At 38.2% G+C, this 22,363-nt stretch overlaps 1 protein-coding gene across 1 annotated transcript in view; it reads left to right on the top strand.

Moving 5' to 3' along the window:
* PAPSS1 (3'-phosphoadenosine 5'-phosphosulfate synthase 1) overlaps positions 1-22,363 on the top strand; it is a 42,484-nt gene that overhangs the window by 12,638 nt on the left and 7,483 nt on the right. Inside the window, exons 4-11 of the mRNA XM_027736292.2 lie at positions 1,018-1,156; positions 3,249-3,367; positions 9,669-9,782; positions 11,686-11,797; positions 14,194-14,399; positions 16,468-16,603; positions 16,827-17,095; positions 20,594-20,823. Coding sequence (XP_027592093.1) covers positions 1,018-1,156; positions 3,249-3,367; positions 9,669-9,782; positions 11,686-11,797; positions 14,194-14,399; positions 16,468-16,603; positions 16,827-17,095; positions 20,594-20,823 — 1,325 coding nt within the window. The remainder of the gene's footprint in view (positions 1-1,017; positions 1,157-3,248; positions 3,368-9,668; positions 9,783-11,685; positions 11,798-14,193; positions 14,400-16,467; positions 16,604-16,826; positions 17,096-20,593; positions 20,824-22,363) is intronic.

Genomic DNA, 22,363 nt, shown 5'->3' with positions numbered 1-22,363 from the left:
GATCCAGTACTTTATAAATATGAAGACTACATCTAACCTGAAGACTCAGTTTGTTTTTAAAAGCATTTTTTTCCTTTAGTGAATGAATAATGCAAACTTTATTTTTACCGAGTGGCTTAAGGGAAAAATGTTTTAATTGCCTGTAGTTCTTTTTACTTTTTCTCATATTGTGTATACAACATGACATTATACAGTATTGAAAATCAGCCTAAATCCATGTTCACATTGTTTTGTGAAGACCGTTTTCATCAGTATATGAGAACATAGATGGGAAAGACAAAAAGGATGTGTGAACACCCAAGTATCTTGAAGAATGACACAGCTTACATGTTTGTAACACGTGTTATTAATGAAAATAATGTATGTTATTTCTTTAGTTATAGTGGTACAAACAATTCTTCCCATAATAATTCAGGGAACTCAAGATCCTCCAGTAAAACAGAAGTCTTTCAATATGAGGAAAATAACCGTATTTAGTAACAGATGGTTTTAGTGGATTTTTGAAAGCTTTTTTTTTTTATCTCCAAGTGCAACTCACCAGTTGTTTCAATGCTTGGCAAGCCATAGAAATAATATAATAGTTTGACTACACAAGTCTTGTCAGATTTAAGAATGTAGAGAAAACTGGGGCTCTGGAGAGGAGGATGGTTATGTCAGGAGCAGCAGGTAACACCTCTTCTTGACTGTACTCAGCTAGGTGGATGTAACTCTTAAGATACATATATATATATATGTATAGAAAATCCTGCACTCTATGCCTGCTTTTGGTTTTGGTTTTTTTAATAAATCAAGTTAATGTAAAATATATCTTCATGTCAGCTTTTACCATGTGATGTACTGTAGCCACACTGATGCAGCTTGCAGAGCATCAGTTGATCAAATCATGTTTCTTTTTTCAAACTTCGAAAGCTTGTTTACATTTTGCTATCTGCTTCTTTAAAATGAACTTCAGAAGCAGAAGGACAGTAACAATATGTGGATGCAACCTTTTCGGATTTTTCTTCTGTTTTCTTTCAGGATCGTAATAATGCCAGACAAATTCATGAAGGGGCAAGTTTGCCTTTTTTTGAGGTATTTGTGGATGCTCCATTGCATGTCTGTGAGCAGAGAGATGTTAAGGGACTCTATAAGAAGGCCAGGGCTGGAGAAATTAAAGGTGAATCTAAATGTAGTTATGTCCTTTCTACATAAGTGAAACATTGGTGTAATTTGACTCCACGTAAGTGGGTGTGCTCAGGTCTGTGACTGTACCACTCTTAAAAACAGCATGGACTTGGGACAGCACTGAGAATAAAATTGGGATCGATTTCTAACTCATGGAACTGACTATTTAAATATGTAGGACAGTAAAAGGGCAAAAGTATCTGGCCTCACACGGAAAAACCTTGAGCAAATGATAGTTTCTGTTGTAACCTCTTATGACTGAGAATTAATCTGTCTCCTCTGTGTGTCCATTGACTGGTTAAAAAAGAGCCTGATTCTCTCTGAAGTCTATAAAGAATTGCTAGTTTCTTCTAAGAAGTAAAGCATGATTGCTGTCTCCCTGTAAAGACTGTTAAGAACTCGTCTGAAGAGGCAAACTTTTACTTTGAAATTAATGTTTTATTCCAGTGCCCATGAAAATGATTTCATATCCCCAGCCTCGGGTCAAGACTTAAGTATAACCTGCAATAAAAAGAAGCTTAGCTATGCAATCATTCATTGCAAGTATTATTTCAAGTGCTTCTTTGCTCTGTGTTACATTTAGTTTGCAGAGATTGATGATAGCTCTTTTAACCTGTATTTAGTAGCAAAACTATTTTTAAAGTGATCGCTTTTGCGGTGGAATTTGCAGATGCTGTAATGATGATACTGTTAATTGAAAGCGATATAAACTTCAGTAAATCTAAAACATTCTAAATGAGTGGTTGCTTGATTCTTCAGAAGTAGTGGCTGCTAGTACTCCAGAATATCATGTGAAGGCCAGAAATAAATAAGGCTGAACTAAGGTTTGTTCAGAATCAAAGCAAAGATGGCTTGAGCTTGCATGATACGGAGATACAGCTCTGTACAGAATCCTTATTTGTGCTGTATAGAGTCCTTAATATTTTGTTAATTTTACAAGCCTCATAATGGAATTGTGTTAACTGTAGAAGTGTTAGTGAAGTATACAGTGCCTGAGTAAGCTATGAGTGCATCTAGCAGTGGCTGTATCTTATGACCTCTCTGATATTCGAAGGATGAAAGTTCAATGAACTTGCCAGTTCCCAAGGAATGTCAGCAACTGTTATCTTCTTTTTCTCTGGCAATGGTAATGGGACGCTTTCTTTGCCTCCTATTCCCATTCCTCCAGTAATCAGATCCTTCTATAGTATATGGTTTTTTGGAAGATACCAGCCTTTCTTTATTACTTGGGGTACTGCAGCAATTGATGTTTTTATTAGATGGGGAATTAAGCTACTAAGTTTGAGGGTATTTAAACCTGAAGTGAAAAACTCGAATTTTAATGTTTTTATTTGCACTTGTGGAGGATGCAGATGCTCGGTTGCTGTAGCCCAGCTGATATTCCTTCTGCAGATATGACTTGTAGTGCTTACAGTCTTTTCCCTTGGCCTTGATTTTTCCTCCTTGTTTATGCATGGGTGGTCAGAATCTCCACTATTTCAAAGCAGATTGCTAGCCAGAACAAGTGTCACTGGTAGCTTGTACAGTCTGTGACAGTTGTTATAACTATAATAAACACACTCATCAATCTTATGTTAGCAGCTATCTTGAGTATATTAGCTAAACTAATGTAATAGGTGTTGGAATTCCTTACTTCTGAGTACCGCTTGGTGGTATGAGCGTAAATTTACATATATACTGGAAGTTCATAATATTCTTTATTATTTTTTTTTAAAGAGCCACAATAACAGCTGATGATGAAGGACAGTGAATGGATGACTAACTCTGGGTTGACGTACACAGTTTTTCTGCCAGTGCTCCTTTTCTATTTGCAGTATAAATCAAATAGCTTCACCAACAAAAATATGCTTTTTGTGTGCTGCAGAATGCCGAAGTTTGATGCAGTCAGATAGTAGGATTAACAGATAGTCTGATAAAGAAAAAACTTGTTGATTTCCCTAAGAAATCCTATATTAAGGAAGCTAAAACTCTGTACTCTTGGGCTGTTGTGTTGGTTTATATCTAAAAACCTGTCTGTGAACAGTGTTAAAATGGACTCATCTTCTGGAAGAAGTCACCTAAGATTTTTTTTTTATGTTCTCTAGGTTTTACTGGGATTGACTCAGAGTATGAAAAACCGGAAGCCCCAGAGCTTGTGCTGAAAACTGATTCCTGTGATGTGAATGATTGTATACAGCAGGTTGTGGAACTTCTTCAAGAGAGGGTGAGCAGAAATGGAGACATATCTTAGTAACTTTTTTTGAAGTATTTGTGCCTTCAGTCTGAATGTATCTGCTGGGACAAGCAAAGGCAGTATTTGAGAGTTGAAGGCTTATACATCTTTCAATTCCAGCTTTTGAACTTATCCTATTACTTGTTTATTTTTTAAATGTAAACATTGCAACAACATTGATGTGTAAGTGAAAAAAGATTTGGACAAATGGAAAATTAATTTATATTAGTTGTCATAACTAATAAATGGAAGGGAGAGAAGGCTGTCTCAGTTGTTACGGAACCAACAATGAATGCTGATTTACAAATGCTAGCAACCAATTTTAAAGAGTCTGAATTTTTTTACTTTGTCTCTGTAGCGTAGAAATTAATGTATACTGTAGGTATGAAGAGGCAGGGATGCACTTACATAGTAATTTGAGCTGACTTAAATAGAGGATGCTGTGCTTTTGTCTGCTTTCCCTTGTTTCCACTGTTTTTCTTGCACTAGTAAAAGTGGTCCTGCAATTGTGTAATGAACAGTTCAGGAAGCTGATCTTCTTGACATGACTGAGTTGAGTTTATGTTTCATAGCTTCTAAAAAGGTAGGTCTCCTTCCTTGTTCATGCCTGCAGTCTACACCATTCCTTTTGAAGTCTCTGGGCCATCTCCTGTTGTCTGATAAGTGGATTCAGCTCATTACTCAACCCCACTCTGAACAAACCTACCACAGAAAACAAAACAGACAAAAAACCCCCGAACCCAAGCCTGAAAGTGAAGGCAACCATGAGATGACTTTATCCTCTTGAAACAATACACCCAGAATTTGCTAATCCTCATGTAGAAGAAATATGTCTCCTTACATTTTTGTCTATAGTCAGTGGGTAGTCGGATGAAATTTCAGATAACTATTTTAATTGAGATACTCTTACAGACAATTATTCATGCTTTTTGGGTTTTTTTTGTGAGATAGATATTCTGGAAAACTAGGGTATAGACAGTAGCTTGAGTAAAGCTCCACCAGGTATTGAACTTGATACAATCAAAAGACCTCATCATGTAGCCAGCACTCATCAAAAGACCTCATCGCTGTGCCAGTACAACTCTGGAGAAATTTAGTCTCTTGTATTGAAATTTTCAAGAAAACTCTTCATAGATGACTGCTTGCTCAAGATTACTCAGGAAATAGAGAGGGCAGAAAACCACAGGAGAATTCTAGATTTTTATCCTACTGCTCATATGAATGTTTTGAGCCGTGTAGGAGTCCTAACTATGGGAGGTGGCAATTCCTGACTGTGGGGGACCCTGCGTCTCCAGCTCTGGAGAACAATTCAGTATGTTTCATAGTTGTAAAAAACAATGTTACATGTGCCAAGACAGTGATCCCTAAAGTCTTGTATTGGTACACAGTGCTGAATGCTGGCTCCTAGCCCAGTCAGCTTTTCTTAAGGCACATTTTAGCACTTTTTTTCCCTTTCTTTGAAGACAACAGTGTCATGAATGGCAAGATATCTTAGTGGTTACTTAGTTCAGTGAGAGACAATGAAATCAAGGCAAGGCTAAACAGGCATGTCTTGTTCTTAGACCATATTAATGCCATGACATCTCGAGAATATAATTTCTGTAGATTTCCTGTAGTTTGAACGAGCCATGTCTGTGTTTTTGTTTGGTAATCCATTGTGATTAGTAAGGCAAAAGACCATAGACCAGCAGCATTAACAATAATTTGGGATGTTTGTTTTGTTTCAATAACAGTGAAAAAATTTGGGAAGAAGTCTGCTAAAAGTATAGGTAGGGTCTGTCTGTATATTAGTTCAAACAATAATGGCAGTAAGGGGAAGGCACCTGGAAATGTTGAGAGCAGCCCTGGGGAGAAGGACTCAGGGATGTTGGTGGATGAGAAGCTCAACATGTCTCAGCAATGTGTGCTTGCAGCCCAGAGGGCCAGCTATATCCTTGGCTGCATCAAAAGAAGCGTTAGCAACAGGTCGAGGGAAGTGATTCTCCCTGTCTTGTGAGACTGTGCCTGGAGTACTCTGTCCAGATCTGGAGCCCCCAGCACAAAAGATGTGGACCTGCTGGAGTGAGTCCAGAGGAGGGGGACACCAAGATGACTAGAGGGGTGAAGCACCTCTCCTATGAGCACAGGCTGACAGAATTGGGGTTGTTCAGCCTGGAGAAGGGTCCAGGGAGACCATATAGCACCTTCCGGTACCTACAAGAAGGCCGAAGAGGGACTTTTTATAAGGGTATTTAGGGATAGGACAAGGGGTAATGGCTTTAAACTGACAGAAGGGAGTTTAGATTAGATTTAAGGAAGAAATTCTTCATTCTGAGGGTGGTGAGACACAGGAACAGGTTTCCCAGAGCAGCTGTGGATGCCCCATCCCTGGAAGTGTGAAAGTCGGGTTGGATGGGGCTTTGAGCGAGCAGCTTGGTCTAGTGAGAGGTGTCCCTGCCCATGGCAGGGGGATTGGAACAAGATGATCTTCAAGGTCCCTTCCCACCCAAACCATTCAGTGATTCTATGATTCTATGAAATAAATTGTTTGGCATTATAAAGCCATTTGTCACCATTATGAAAACATGTACCCGTGCTGCCAAAAAGACTGCCTGCATACTCTGCTGTAATAGCAAGAGCATAGCCAATTGCTCAAGAGATGCTATTTTATGTGACACTTGTGAGACCTCATCTGGATACCATGATCAGGTTTGTGCCCTTCTCCCTCACCCAGTAGAAGACAGACATTGATGTCCTTCTGTGAATCGAGTGGAAGGTCACCAAGATGGACAGACTGTAGTATGTCACTGCAGAAGGAGAGGCTGAGGGGAAGTGGACTTGTTTAGCCTGGAGAAGAGAAGGCTTAAAGGAATTCTTGTTGCTGTTTCTGTCATCCAGATAGGAGGGTATAGAAAAAACTGATGAAGACTTTTCTCAGAGGTGCACAAGGGTAGGATGAGGGTCAAAAAACATGAAATGAAACATAGGAAATTCAAACTAGACGTGGGAAACAAGTCTTCCACTATGAAGATCAATTATTAGAATAAGTTGCTCTGAGTGTTTGTGGGTGCTCTGTCCTTGGAGATACTAAATATGCGATTGATCAAGTTCCTGAGCAGCCATCTGTGCTGGGACCAATTCTGAGGAGGAGGCTGGACTAGATGACCTCCAGAGGCAATCGGCATCAGCAGAGAAACTACCAACACAGTGTGAGGCGGCATTTAAAAACACCTGAAAGACAACGCAGTCATTGATCACAGCCAGCACGACTTCATGAGAGGAAAGTCCTGCTTATCAAACCTGATTTCCTTCAGTGACAAAGTAACTCACCTAGCTGATCAAGGGAAACCAGTCAATGTAATCTTTTTCGATTTCAGTAAAGCTTTTTATCCTGTCTCTCACAGGATCCTTCTGGACAAACTGTCCAGCACACAGCTGGATAAACACATCTTGTGGTGGGTGAGCAATTGGCTCAGGGGTCGAGCACAGAGGGTAACAGTGAATGTTACCCCACACACTGTGGGGTAACATCAGACTGGTGACCTGTCACTAGTGAGGTTCCACAGGGCTCCATCTTAGGCCCTGTACTCTTCAACATCTTCATAAATGACTTGGATGCAGGACTAGAAGGGATACTAAGCAAGTTTGCAGATGACACAAAAGTGGGAGGAGCTGTTGAGTCCCTCAAAGACAGGGAGGCCCTGCAGAGAGAACTCGGCAAATTGGAGCACTGGGCAATCACCAACCATATGAAGTTCAGTAAGGGGAAGTGCTGGATTCTGCACCTGGGATGGGACAACTCTGGATGTTCGTACAGACTGGGGGGTGAGATGCTGGAAAGCAGTGGTGTGGAAAGGGACCTGGGGGTCCTGGTCGATGGCAAGTTGAATATGAGTCAGCAGTGCCCTGGCAGCCAGGAGTGCCAACCATGTCCTGGGGGGCATCAGGCAAAGCATCGCCAGCCATTTAAGGGAGGGGATTGTCCTGCTCTGCTCTGCACTGATGTGGCCTCACCTTGAATATTGTGTGCAGTTTTGGGCACTGCAATATAGGAAAAATATTAAGCTGTTAGTGAGTGTCCAATGGAGGGCAGCGAAGATGGTGAAGGGCCTTGAGGAGAAGCCGTATGAGGAGTGGCTGAGGTCACTTGTTCTGTTCAGCCTGGAGAAGAGGAGACTGAGGCAGTCACAACTTCTTGTGAGGGGAAGAGAAGGGGCAGGCACTGATCTCTGTGATGACCAGTGACAGGACCTGAGGGAGTGGCCTGAAGTTGTGTCAGGAGAGGTTTAGGCTGGATATCAGAAAGAGGTTCTTCACCCAGAGGGCAGTTGGGCACTGGAACAGGCTCCCCAGGGAAGTGGTCACAGCACCAGGCCTGCCAGAGTTCAAGAAAGCGTCTGGATGATGTTTTCAGACACATGGTGTGATTCTTGGGGATGGTCTTGTGCAGGGCCAGGAGTTGGGCTTGATGATCCTTGTGGATCTCTTCCAACTCGGCATATTCTGTGGTTCTGTAATGCCTATTATTGTGCATCATTTATGTGAATGCATTGAGAAATAATTTAGAAATATTGTGTAACTTGTCCTTTGGTAGAATTAAGCTTTGAGTAAAATTGCTGCCTTAAAATGGTCACTAGATGGCTTGCTAACCTAGCATTTTCCTAAAATTCATTCAGTTGAAGACGTGGATTCCTTTTGCTGCTGGTTTTGTTGGATTTTTTTAAATCTAAGTTGTTGTTGTAAATACCACTTTTATGTGTGCAAGGGAGTCTAGGTTTACTAATCCTAGAAGTTTTCTAAATGTCAGACACAGTGTCGCTAGAACTGTCTTCAAGCTGTTTACATATGTATAATGAAGTAGGTTGTTGACAGAAACTGCATTGTGAAACCTTTGTTTTGCCCATTAGTGGGGCACTAAACCCATGATAATATCTGAAGAGATCTTTTTAATAGGCACATTTATTTTAAGCTACTGATGTTTTGTAAAATTAGGACATTCTAGCATGGTAATGAAATAGGTTCCAGAGGGAAATCTTCTGTGAAGCAGCATAATGTGTACTCGTTCATTATACTGTTCCTTACAGGAGGCAACACCTTCATTTGATTCTGGGCTTACTGCTATGGCAGGAGTCTGTCTAATTACTGTCTAATAAAATCTGCCTCCAAAATTATGTCCGATATGTAATGGACTGAGCTTTTCCTTATAAAACACTTTTTCTAAATGCTGGTTTAATTCGTGTTCCTTTTATTTGTCTTTGGAGATACGAATTATTTAACAACCAGTGAGACTCACCACATCTTTTTACTCCTGCAGTCATTTTCTCTCCCACTTGCTTTCATCATCCCACTCCCTTTGTTTTACTTTCCATGGAGGTAGTGCCTGATGTCTGATAAATATGATAAATTCCTGAGCTAACTGTGTGTTTTTAGGGATTGGTATATACTCTGCTGTAAGGGTGAGGTTTTTTTCTCAAAAAAACCCACATTACTTTACAAAGGTTTCCAAAACAAACACATTGAAAAATGTGTTTTAAAAAGAACCATGAGCCTCTTTTCACACATTTTTTGCTACTGAACGTCAGTGGAACACTTGACTGAGTTTTGACTTAGTAAGGCATCTGTTGTTGGGAGGAGACTCTTTACAGTTTTATTGTGATGGCCTTGTCCTTTTTTTAAATTATTTTTTTATCCTTGTGTTCATATCTTATGAGAAGTGTAAGATCTTGAGTCTTAAGCACTGTGGAGCGAGAATGTCTTGTTTAATACACATGGAGGAAAACTGATTTTTTTTTTTTTTAATAAAAAATTGATATTCTGGTCATAAAGCTAGATTTCAGTTCATTGCATATCTATGCACAGATAGCCTCACACTTAAATATTCTAAGTGTTAGTATATAGATTAGGATACTGGTGTTATCATTAGCTGTAGGAAATACATTTAATTTGTACTTCTGTATTAATAATTTTCTGTTGAGAAGGGGCTTTCTCTTGTAGGTAATGTAGGCATTAATAAGTCATAAAAATGGCACTCAATCCAATAGTTAAATATTTACTAGGTAAATGTTATACTGGTTACTTAAGGTTTAGAAAAAAATCTCGTCAGAATGTTTCACTTTAGCCAATCTGGCTTGAGTAACTAGTTATGTATCATAATCTTGGAACAGTGCTGACTTTTAAATGAGTAAAAATTGCATAATGTATAAACTCTTGCTACTGCGTAGTGCATCATTAGAATTTTACTTCTTGATCATGTGTTCATTGTCCAAGAAACATTCTGAGCAAACGTTAAGTTTTGTTTATTCCTTTTGTATAGGACATTGTACCAGTGGATGCCTCTTATGAGGTGAAAGAGCTTTACGTGCCAGAAAACAAGCTACAGTTGGCCAAAACAGATGCTGAGTCTCTGTTAACCTTGGAAATAAATAAGGTATTGTGTGTTCAGTTGTCTTATTGCCAAAGTTGAAAGACAGTCTAATCTGCTGGTTAGTGTAAGTAGATATAGTTGAAATACCTGTGCTGTTTACAGAAGATATCTTGATATACCTTTTCCCTCTTCTTGAGAGAAAGCATAATTTCATGAATAATATCTGGTATAACGTTACTTAGTTTATCCCACCCTTGGAGATTACATTCAGAGTGACTTCCTTCCACACCCCCACTCATCCATGGACCAAACTATGCCTGGCATATCTTGTATGAGTAGTTGTTTCTAGAAGGATTGCTTTTTTTTTTTCAGTTTACTTACACAAACCATTTTATTTTGAATTGTAATTGCCTAGAAATATGAAGGAAATCAGTTACTGCTTCTTGATTCTTCTTGTTGATAATCTTCAGATGAACAACAGTAACCTTTTATATATATACTGAGCTCAAACAATTGCAAGCTCAAGTCTATAGAGAGATGATTGGATCTATTTTATTGCTTTTTTCTGATTAGAACATGTTCATGCTACTTTTCTGGTTTCCAGCACAGAGACTGTAGAAAAGCATGCATCAGCTTGATCAACCCTGTTCTTATTTTGGTTAATGCATTATTTTTCAATTTGGATAAATTAGCTGAAACTGCTTCGGGCTGTGTTTCTATTCTACCTCATTCCTTTTTCTGAAGAACTAAACCTTAACACAGATACAATGCATGAGTTTTTATGTTGGCTTTTTGACAGTATTAGTAGAACTTAAAGCTAAACATTTGTTCTAGGAGGTGACTAAGCTCAGAGCTGAGCATCTGCAGTGATTAGACTTTGAAGGATTGAGATGACATACGAAGCACTGAAGTAAATAGTTTTAAAATTTGCTTAGTCTTCTACTACTACGAATGCTTCCTTTCACTGAATTTTACTGGATCCTTTTCATATATGTGTCTGTAAAACTATTCATTGCTCTGATGAGCAATAAATACTTAAGGTCACCATTATTAAATTTCTGTAGTGTCCCATTCTGAATTACTCCCTATCTAGAGAAACAAATAATTTCTCCCTCCACCCCCAACCAGTGTCTTGTTAAATATCAAGCAAGTATATAACCTAAGCTTGGGAAGAAACTGTGTTTTGCACTTGCCTCAGCATAAATTAAAAGGTGTAATAAAATTAGTCATGCTCTTCACAAAAGAGACTTGCACAAGCAAAGTCTGTCCTTGTCAAAGCCCTGACCAAGTCTCAGTAGCACACATGCAGAAATAATAGAGGCCACACACTAAGTCGTAGTGTGACTCTTTAAGTGCTAAGGAAGGAAACTCTCTGTAAGCTGATATCTCTTGAACTAGATGAAGTAATACTCCAGAGATAATTTTGCTTCTGGATTGTATCACTAGTTTATGTAAAAAGAAATTTCTTTCTAATTTGTTTTAAGATTAGATGTCTTAATGTTCAGACCCATAATTCTGATATTTTTGTGGTAATTGTATGTGTTGTTTTTATTTTTCTTTGTTTTTTTTTTTAGCCTTTTAGTTATCTTTGTTAAAAAAATAAAGGCAAGTGGGACTCTCTAATTTTGTGAAGATGAACATTATTAAACATTTACAGATAAAGTTTGTTGTTGTGTGTTTGTTAGTTTGTTTTTTAACCAATGGAAATTTGATCCAGTGTAAGACTGGAAATAGCCAAAAATGTGAACAGTGAGGAGCAAATTGTTCTTTCTTCCTTAGTTGTAGAAACTTTGAATTACTTGTGATTAAAAACTATAATACTGAGAAATCTTGCATTTATACTATCCTGCATTTTAGGATTAAATAATGATCTGTTATGATTTATACATGATTGTGAGTATTACCTGTCAGTAATTAAGCAACAACTTTTATCTGCTCTAAATCTGTTTCTCCATTTCTTTACAAGGTGGATATGCAGTGGGTGCAAGTGCTAGCAGAAGGTTGGGCAACACCCCTGAATGGCTTTATGAGAGAGAGAGAATACCTACAGTGCCTTCACTTTGACTGTCTCCTTGATGGTAGGGTGAAACACACCATTTGTAGAATCAAGCAGACTAATCCTACCTCTAAAATATTGTTCATGCTTTGCTTCTTAGTGGTGGTGTGGTAACACAATTTCAGGCTTGTGCACAAACCGGGATCAGGGGTAAGAGCATAGAATATGATAATAATTAGTTTAAAACTTGATGGCTTTATTCTTTTTATAGCTACTATTGTGTTAGAATTTGAATGTTTTGTCTTTTTGGCTTTACAAATTCTACTTTTTCAAATGATTTCATTTATGAAAAACTTTTAATTCTAAAATCCACATTTCTAATTTGTTTTGACGAAATTGATTTTTTAACTTAGAATTGCATTTTAGTTGCTGTTTAGCTCTGTGTGCCAAAAGATTTGTTCTGTATTAGTAAAGACAGAGAGGACAACAAACTGATTTGAATGCTGGAGCTGTTGCAAGTATGAAATCAGAATTTGAGGATGTGGCTTGAATATGAACAATTGTCACAAATAATTGAATTACTGTGACTTAGTAGTTATCCTGTGATGATTTAAATGAATATATTTTATTTTGCATTACCAGTTGGCTAAGAACAAGCATTAGTTAAGGTAGTGACTAAGTGATAACATTCTCAGGTTTTGGAATTTGATTGTGATCCTCTGTCACTTTGCATTTATTCCTCTTTGAAGGCTCTGTTTTACTCCAGCCTTATTCCTGTCTCCATGCTTCCTTTTGCATTAGTCTTCTCTTGCTAGAGACCAAATAGCAGAAAAAAAAGTCACTTTTCTTTCAGTTCTATGATATAGATGTCTGTTGTCCCTCCTATATTTTCTAATGCCTTTTTCTGTAAGTCCCTCTGTACTATTCTAGGCGGCATAATGCCATCCTGTTATTTTGGATCTAAAGTTTGCAGTATCCTTTTGGACTGCTAGTTTTGTTTTTATTCCATTTGCCTTCTGTACATCCATCCAGGGGAAACAACCCTTTAAATCTTAAGTTACGTGAAAAAAGCGTCATCCTGAACCTGTGCTTATCTGTGACTTAAACTCCCTTCATTACCTTGCCTCAGTTTCTTATTTGTACAGTGGCTGAAGCAAAATGTAAGAGGTATTATGTGTTTGTTACTGGTCACGGGCAGAAATTTAATAATCAACAGGTTTGGTATCTCTATATTTCCTAGTTTGAAATATTTATTTACTTGTTTGCAAAGCAAAAGGCTTTTTTTAATTATCGATTTTGGGGTGTCAAACCACTTTCTCTGTGACTGTTGCCAAACTCAATTTTTTAGGACCTAGTTGCTTTGAAAATCACTCTGATCAACAAGACTTAATTTAGGAGGAGCAGAGCATGCATTATGCATTATGAAGGAAGGGGGATCTATTTTTGTCCTTAACTTTTCATCCAGCTTTGTAATTTTTAATTTCATAACAAATTTAATTTCCCTGTAAAATACGCATTGTTTAAATAATAGTGAAATTAGCCTTATTTAGAGTCTTGGCAAACAGCAAAACCTCTGTTACCTTTAAGGGATTCATGACTTTTCTCCTGGAGGCCACCCAAAAGTTTTGCACTCATTCAACAAGTGTATGCTCATTAGAGTGCAAGCCTTCATACGAGACTTACAATATTTACTCCACTGAGTTTCTCAAATATCACTTTTGTAGTCAAGAAAAACAAGACTTCCAGCATCTGGTAGTGAAGTAGATGCTTAAAAATGAGGATGACACATAACCTTGAAATTCAGATACACTGGCTTAGTTTTAGAAGTAAAGGAGCTGGTAAGCTTTCAGCTGGACAAACTATGCAAAATATTTGCCTAACTCAAAAGGTTTTTTTCTGAGGTGTATGTGCTTGAATCTGAATACAGTTTTAAGTAAGCAGCAAAAGTCACCTTTTGAAATAGTTGAATTATGTATGCCAACTACTTGGTACATTTGTCTGCTTCTATCGCATTGAATTTTTCTTATGGACCAAAAGTATGACTACTGAGTATGCTATTTCGTTTTTACTAATTATCCACTCCAGTAGCAATCTTGCCTAATATTTTAGATGATTAAAAATGTTAAAAATGTTATTTATGTATTTCTACCTTCTATATAGATTCTTGAGCAAGGTATTAATTTGAGATTCCCAAAAAGTAGTATCCTTGCAGTCTAAATACTTGTGTGCAGCTATAAGTACTTGCTGTTTTCAGTACTGTGTTTGTCCTTTCTCAAACCTCAGTGTTTGCTCGATTTTATAGCACATGTATCTTATACAAGAGTTCATTCTAAACATTGCTTTGTTAAAATAGGTGCTTGAACTACCTGTTGTGTGGTACACTTACAGCCTTAAAATTAGCTTGTTAGATTAGGTAGATTTTCGTAATATCATTGATGACCATTACTAACGATAAGAGCTTTTTTTTCGCCTCTGCAGGGGGAGTTATTAATCTGTCAGTGCCTATAGTGCTAACGGCTACTCAAGAAGACAAAGAAAGACTCGACGGGTGTACAGCAATTGCGCTGGTGTATGAAGGTTGCCGTGTTGCCATTCTCCGTAATCCCGAATTCTACGAGCACAGGAAAGAGGAACGCTGTGCTAGGCAATGGGGAACGACATGCAAGGAACATCCCTATATCAAGGTGTGTGTTTAAAAGTTGAAAATCTGCTCCTGTGAGCTGTACTGTTGTGGAGCTGCAAATTAAGTGAAGCTCGTGTCTGTGACTGATGTACTTTGACAACAAAACTACTTTGAAAATTAATTAAAATATTTTAGCAGAAACAAAGGTCTTGTTTTTTTTTCTGTGCAGCTGTTGAATAGTCTGCACTTAGTGTGAAAATCTAATGTCAATATGTACAGATGAAATGAATTTAGAATGCACTGTAGAATCTGTGCTACAGAAGAGGGAACTTTGCCCTCCAGTGTGCCTAGGAAACACATCCCTTTGTGCAGCCAGATGCATCATCAAAGCTCCTTAATCAGCGGATATATGCATTGTGAAGAATAGAAAACTTCTATTCTGCCTTCATGGGGAGCACGTGAGACCTGCCTGGTGTAGATGTTTTTGAAACAGGCCCTGTTCCTGGAGAGTTCATCATTTAACTCTCTGGGGAGTAATTTCCCCTCTGTTGTGTTCGTTATGTTTTTTTATCTTGGCCTTATGTGTATGTCACACTGAAATGTTCTAATTGTAACATACTTATCACAACGCTGTGTTTGGTTATGCAAGCTGATGTAAATGTTGCATCTTAGCTCTGCAGAGCCAGAATATGTTTCTTTCCCCATTTTTCTCTGTAGTCTCTTTTTGTTTACAAGTATGTCTTAAAATTAGATAAAAAGAAATCAAGCCTCAAATAATGACCTTGCTCTTGAAAAAGGAAAGCCTTTGATATGTTCTGAAAGTATCTATATGACTAACAGAAGATTTTCAAAGCCCTTGGTGTGTTCTGTGATGATGAACATAAGTACCTTTTTGTTAAAAATCTAACACAAATTTAAGAAATTCTAAGAAAATCTCATGCAGTCAAAGTTTGAATATATTCTTATAATGCAATAATGTCATACCTGAAACTAATGTAGAAGATGAGGAACTATGTTCTTATGTCTGTACTGGGGTCTATAGTAGTATCATGACAGTACAAAAATTTGGTGGCTCTTTTTAATTAATCAGAAATATTTGGATACCTGAGAGTTTCAGCAGTGCAGATATTTCTCATCTTCATATCATTATTACACCTTTCCTCCACCTTGGTGAGATGTCAAAATCTGGCATTTTCTTTGGGAAGGGAATGATTACTGTAGCAGCATTTAATTCCAGCAGGTCCATTATCTCAAACAGAAGTAAATTGAAAAATCCACTCTTAATTTTTTCTGGATGTAGTATGTAGTGTCTTCTGCTATATGAACATTTGTTGTCATCTTTAAATTACATAAGGCTAAAAAATTAATCAGGAATGTATATGAAACTTGAAAGTTTTTTGTGGTTCAATCTTCAAAAGCAAATGCATCCTCAGAAATTTTCTGAGGCCACTGCTAGAATATGTTAAGCAGCTTGCCATAATTAGTTTTTGATAAAGGGTGAGGTGATATTTAAAGATATAAAAAGAATTGTAGTGAGTGTACAACATATGTTGCTTCCGTAAAGTGCTACCATGAAACAAATCCAAAAGCCATATTACTTCCAAGATTCTGATTTTATTCCAGTTAAAGTGGATGACTAGTTAATCAGAACTGTTTACTTCTTACTTAATTGCTGACCAGAATCTTGTGAATTACAGGGTGACACTGCAGCTGTATTTGCTTTGATCATAAAGTGTGCCAACTTCATTGTATTAATATCTTGTAATTAAATAAGAAAAAATTGTAACTAAATAAATTGTAATATATAAGGCTTTCCAAACACTATCTTTGTAATGTAATGATGTTGGTTAAGAATACTGGCTACTTGCATTTCTACATATTAAAAAAATCTTTAATTTTGAAAGAAAGGCATATGCCTGCTAAGGATTTGTGCATTTCTCCTACGTGTCTGGACTATGTTACTGTGATTTTTTAAATTTTTTTTTTAATGTTGATGCTTGACTTGCAACTGTCAAATAAAATTAACCTGGAACACTTCTTTGGTAAAGATGTGTTCCCATTGCAATGTTGTAGATGCTCATGAGATGCTGACAATTAATCCTAACGAGGAATTTCCTTTCTTTTCTTAGATGGTTATGGAGCAAGGGAACTGGCTTGTAGGTGGAGATCTGCAGGTCCTTGATCGTATTTATTGGAATGATGGACTAGATCAATATCGTCTCACTCCAGCTGAACTAAGGCAGAAATTCAAGGAAATGAATGCCGGTAAGTACATTTTTTTTGTTTTGTTTCTTCCTGCAGAGACTTACCCAAATGTGTGCTGCTGCCACTGAGGCTAGCATTGTTTCAATGACTCGTGACTATTGCTATTATATTTGTTTAATAAAATTCAGAGGAAAGATTGTACTGAATATTTTTCTGTGGTTGTACACCTCCTAATAAAATAACTTGCTTTTCTTATATCTTTTGTCTTGTTTTTTCTCCGTAGATGCTGTCTTTGCATTCCAGTTACGCAACCCGGTGCACAATGGCCATGCTCTTTTAATGCAGGATACCCACAAGCAACTTTTGGAACGTGGCTACCGGCGCCCAGTTTTGCTCTTGCATCCTCTTGGAGGCTGGACAAAGGAGGATGATGTTCCTCTGATGTGGCGCATGAAGCAACATGCTGCAGTCCTGGAGGAGGGAATCCTGAATCCAGAAACAACAGTGGTAGCTATATTCCCTTCCCCCATGATGTACGCTGGACCAACTGAGGTAAATAAATTGAGAGTTGAAAATAAAACCAAACCCTTTTGACAGTGCACTTAAGTATTAGTGCTATGTGTGATGTTTGTGTCTTGTGGGTTTTTTTTGCTGGAGAGAAAGGAGACTCATTTTCCTTGGGAAACCAGATTACCAAGTCTCTTTCTGTCATCAACCAAAACATTCTTTTATGAAAAAACTTCTATATTGGAGGATTTTGCTGAAAATGGTGGGAGAAAATATTAGGTTTACAGTTATAAGGGTATAATAATAAATTAATCCTTCCTCCTTTTTTACGGTCTTTTTCAGAAGGATTTATAAGATCTGTTAACTTAACAAATGGTTGTCCTCAGTGCTAAGGTACTTAAGTTTTATGACTGTTAAGCAAAAAGTTGGTGTGTTGGAGAGCTATACACAAATTAAACAAAAACCAGTCTTTGTTTATTTTTTGGCAAACTTAATTCAGGGAGAATTGTTTCAAGGCTTTTGTATGAAACAACTCCTTGACAACACTTTATTTAGGAGCCAGGTCTTGGATTGGAATCCCTAGAGGTTTGTGGGAAACAGCAGAAAGAATAAATGTTCTCATTTGAGGTCAATTCCTCTAGGGGATATTGATTCTCCATCTTATTCTCTCTCTTTTTTTTTTCTCTGTCCTCTGCTCCACCTTGAGTCACAGAAGTTCAAGTTTTGACCAGGCTCAGAGGTTAACTCTGTGGTAGCTTTTTGGTAGATAGGAGATCTTACTTCGTGAAATTAAATTAGACAGGTGTCACTTATTTTCTGCTGGCCAGTTGACTGGTCAAACAGAGCTTGCACTGCCTTTCCATTCGGAGAAAAAACTGCAGCCCAGTTCTAGTTGAGGCATGTGAGCGAGTTACTGTGGGGAATCTTGTGCAGTTCCCCACAGACCTTTTCTGAGAATTAACAGAGATTTTCTACTTCATTCCTGTATTTATGAGAAGGAACAAAATCCACAATCCTTATTCTGAACAGAAGTTTTTTCTTAACTTACATGATATTTCCAGTGACTTCAGAATACATTCTGACAGTAATGTTTGTTCAAGTTATAAAAGAGATTTTTTATTTAATAATTTTCCATAGGTCATTTAAAAGACATTGGTACTAGATTTGTTTCTGTAGTGCAAGTGCTTTACAAAGCAACAAGCAGCTGTTAATATGCTTATCTGCAGGGTGGATGTGGCTTTCCAGTCTGTAAAGATCTTAATGGACATGTTTCAGAAGCACCAATTTAGCACTTTTGGTTTTTTATTTTTAACATTCCTGATAAGTGCTTTGGAAGAAAAGAAACAGTTCTGTAAGGGAAAACTCTATCAAAATGCAATAAATTTACCTGCTTAGGAAAGTAAATATATTCTGAAGTAGTATAGATGTATAGAAATGGGACAAGAGCAGTGCTCTCTTGTGGCCAAGAAGGCCGGTGGTATCCCGGGGTGCATTAGGAAGAGCATTGCCAGCAGGTTGAGGGAGGTGATCCCGCCCCTCTGCTCAGCCCTAGTGAAGCCTCATCTGGAGTGCTGTGTCCAGTTCTGGGCTCCTCAGTACAAGAGAGACATGGAGCTCCTGGAGCAGGTCCAGTGGAGGGCAACAAAGATGATGAGGGGACTGGAACATCTCTCTTGTGAGGAAGGGCTGAGGGAGCTGGGCCTGTTCAGCCTCAAGAAGAGATGACTGAGAGGGGACCTCATCAATGCCTACAAGTGTCTGAAGGGAGAGTGTCAGGAGGATGGAGCCAGGCTCTTCTTGGTGGTGCCAAGCAATAGGACAAGAGGCAACAGGCAGAAACTGACCCACAGGAGTTCCACCTGAACATGAGGATGAAGTTCTTTACTGTGCAAGTGATCGAGCACTGGAACAGATTGCCCAGAGAGCTGCTTTAGTGCTTGCCAGATGTTTTGACAGATATTTAGTATTGTTCAACTTGTGAAGCTGTTTTACATTATGTAGTTACTGGGTAGGCCCTTGAGTTGTGTGTGAAGGTAGGGCTGCATATATAAGAAACCACTGTTATATACTTGCTGGTTTTTAAAACTCTTCTCTGAGTATTCTTTGGCAGATACTAAATCATATAGATGGTGTGACATTTCTTTTAGGGGAATACTTCCTAGTATGAAAGCATATTGACATCTTCCGAAGTTGAGTCTTTGTTTCCTAAAATAATGTAATAGTTATTCTGCTTTTCCTGTACTGTACGGTTAAATTTGGTATTGAAAATATTACATACAGAAATTAAGAAAATCCAACAACATTCTGTGACATGGTAAGTCTAAAAACTGTCAGTCTAAAAACTGTTAGCATCTCTAACAGTTTTATCTAGTAAATACTTTGAACAGTCTTGAGGAGAAAAAAATCCTCTCACCGTAGTTAGTAAAAGAGATGCATTTCTAAATAATTTAAAAGTGTTTCTTTGATTGTAAGGTGCTGATGATTAAATAGTTCATGTGTAGAATTTCCTTTGAAGTATTTATTTTTTTACCTTCAGTAGTAACTCAACTATAAGAAAAAAAAGGTAAAATCCAAGTTGTTAGTTATGAAACCACTCATTTTGAAACATGCATCCAAGTAATATGGGAAAATTGTTTCTCTGTATTTACAATACTTCAGATATTATGTGCAAGTGAGTTGATGTATCCAAGCAAAAATTGAATAAGACTTAAGTTTCCGAATCGGATATTGGTTCCTCCCCACTTCATATAGAAGTGTTAACATCAAATAATACCAAAGTGATTGTGGAAATATGACTAAATAGTTACCAAAGCTGGAGCTGCTTTATCAGTTCTCATCTTGGAAGCTTATGGTATAAATAGTCAGTCTTCATACTCTGAAAACCTATTCCAAGCATTCAGGTGCACTAGGTACCTAGTTTATATGTCCTTTGGGTCTTCATATTGATACAGACTAAGTGTTAAAGTTCTACCTTGGACAACATCCTTGCCACATGTACAAGTTGAAAATGCTAAGCATGGGTAATTTTTGAATGTATAGGCAAGTTGATTAGATTACTTATGAACACTGTGTTAAAGTAGCCTATCTTGTCTTCCAATGTTTGTCAGCTATCTGTTGGTCAGGATGCTTTTTTAGAGAAATTGCTGTGAGTAAACTAGAGCAATATAAAGCTAGATTCCACTAAGATTCCAAAAGCAGTTGCTTTTGTTTTGTATAAAAGGAGAGAGATGGAGGGTGAGATCAGGAAGAACTGAGCCAGGAAACAGATGAGCTCCATCTTTCTTGCCATGATGTTCCACTGTGCTGAAGTAACTTTTTGAGCACCTACTGTGCAAATAAAACAGGGGAATAGTATGTTTTAGCTATAAGTTTGATGGTGATTCACCTAATTGGTTCTTTGTTTTGTTATGGCTTCATAGTAAAAATCATGTCTGATTAGGGAAAATGCGGAATATAGATAAATATATAGAACGCATGCACATTTTCAGGGTCACATTTTGAGCATTTTCTTCTGTTAACTGTTTTCCCTTGTCTCTGTTTTAGGTTCAGTGGCACTGCAGATCACGGATGGTTGCAGGAGCTAACTTCTACATTGTAGGGCGAGATCCAGCAGGGATGCCACACCCTGACACTGGGAAAGATCTATATGAACCAACCCACGGTGCCAAAGTGTTGACAATGGCTCCAGGCCTCCGAGCACTGGAAATTGTACCCTTCAGGGTTGCAGCTTATAATAAGAAAAAGAAATGCATGGATTATTATGACTCTAATCAGTAAGTTGTATTTTCATTTTAAGAAAATTTTGAGCAACAGCTGCCTTTTACCCCCTGCCCACATAAAAGAATTTTTTATAATTAATTTCATATTGCTCAAACATGGCAGTGTTTAGATGTGGTTTTAGATCACTAATGCAGCTTGATTTCAGCATGATTTGCTTCACAGTGCAACTACCTGATCTAACTTTAGCTGACACATCAAGACTCACCTCTCCTAGGTACTGGAGTTTCTCTAATTCTGGAACAGAGTGGCACAGATTGCTAAATCCAGAGAAAAATATTACTATTTATTATAATGTTAAGATTAGCTTTCTACTGCTTTATCTTTCTAAATATGCTTCTCACGTGTCAGGTGTGCATCAAATATGAGGGAAGAAAAGCAATGAGAGTGTGCAACACGGAGAAGAAAGTGGACAAGAGGGGCTGACAAATAGCTGTTTTCTCTGTTAAATAATAACGTGAAATGATGCCCTAAGACCATTGTGTGTCCCGGGGTTTTCAGGCTGCATCATGTGCACCCTTTCATCCTTTCACTGTGTCTATGAGGCCTTGGTTTGCGTGTTTTTTCCCTGTTTCTGTAACTGTCATGGAAAATGGACCATGCTGCTACTAGTGTGCAGTTCTGCCCTTCTGTTGACGGAATTTATCCTGTTCTGTTGTACCCTACGCACTGTTGGTAGATGGACTGGGATGTGGCAGCAATCCTCTAGATGGCAATGTGGACACATGCAGGCTCCCTGGAAAGAGAGCCCTTACTGCTTCTGCTTGCTAGAGACAGAACACTGGTAGGCTCCAGACAGTTAGAGCTTGGGTGGGTGCAGCTGGCTGTGTTTGAAGATAATCTGTGTAATGCTGAAAATGTGGCAGAGCCCTGGACCATGTGATGTTTGACTCTAAGGAGGATGGCAGGGAAGAGAGGATTGCCTGAAAATACGAAAGGGTCAGTACTGGTGGAAGACCCTTAGATGTGAAATAGGGATGTTTGTGGAAATATTCACGACTTACCTGGTGAAAAAGGCAGCTTGAAAATTGGGGGAGAAGGTTGTATGCACAGAAGCATTGCTGTAACTTGTTCTAGAAATGGGTAACTTGATTTCTATTGCACCTTTTTCAATTCTTTGAGGCTTGGAGACTTGACAGCCAACTAAGTAGTTCCAGAATTTACATCACTAATGAACGTATGAAAGATTATGGCAAGTGGGTTTCTCTTGGACTGAGCTATAGCTGAGCTGTGTGTCTTAGCTGCTGGATATAGTTATTCTTTCCCCGTGTGGTCATCCATTCTTTCAGGTCCCCTATGCTCCTCCATTTGGGAAGGTGCATTTGAGAAACCGTAATACACACCATCTGCTAACTTGAGCGCCTCTGTAATTTGGCAATTGCACCACACCTGGCTTGGCAGCAAAGACATGCAGAGGTTATTGCAGTTGGACTCTTTGCTGATATTAGTGAATTACCTTTCTGCTTCTGAAAGCAATCCCAAGCTGTAGGGATGGTGGAGGATGGATCTTTGACTAGTGGTGAGAGGTTTCCTGAA

The sequence above is a fragment of the Pipra filicauda genome, unplaced genomic scaffold, assembly GCF_003945595.2.
Source record: "Pipra filicauda isolate LSUMZ 115617 unplaced genomic scaffold, ASM394559v2 scaffold17_size4572894_pilon, whole genome shotgun sequence".
NCBI lineage: Eukaryota > Metazoa > Chordata > Aves > Passeriformes > Pipridae > Pipra > Pipra filicauda.
The sequence above is the reverse complement of the archived record's forward strand: the minus strand, read 5'-3'. Positions and strand labels throughout refer to the sequence as shown.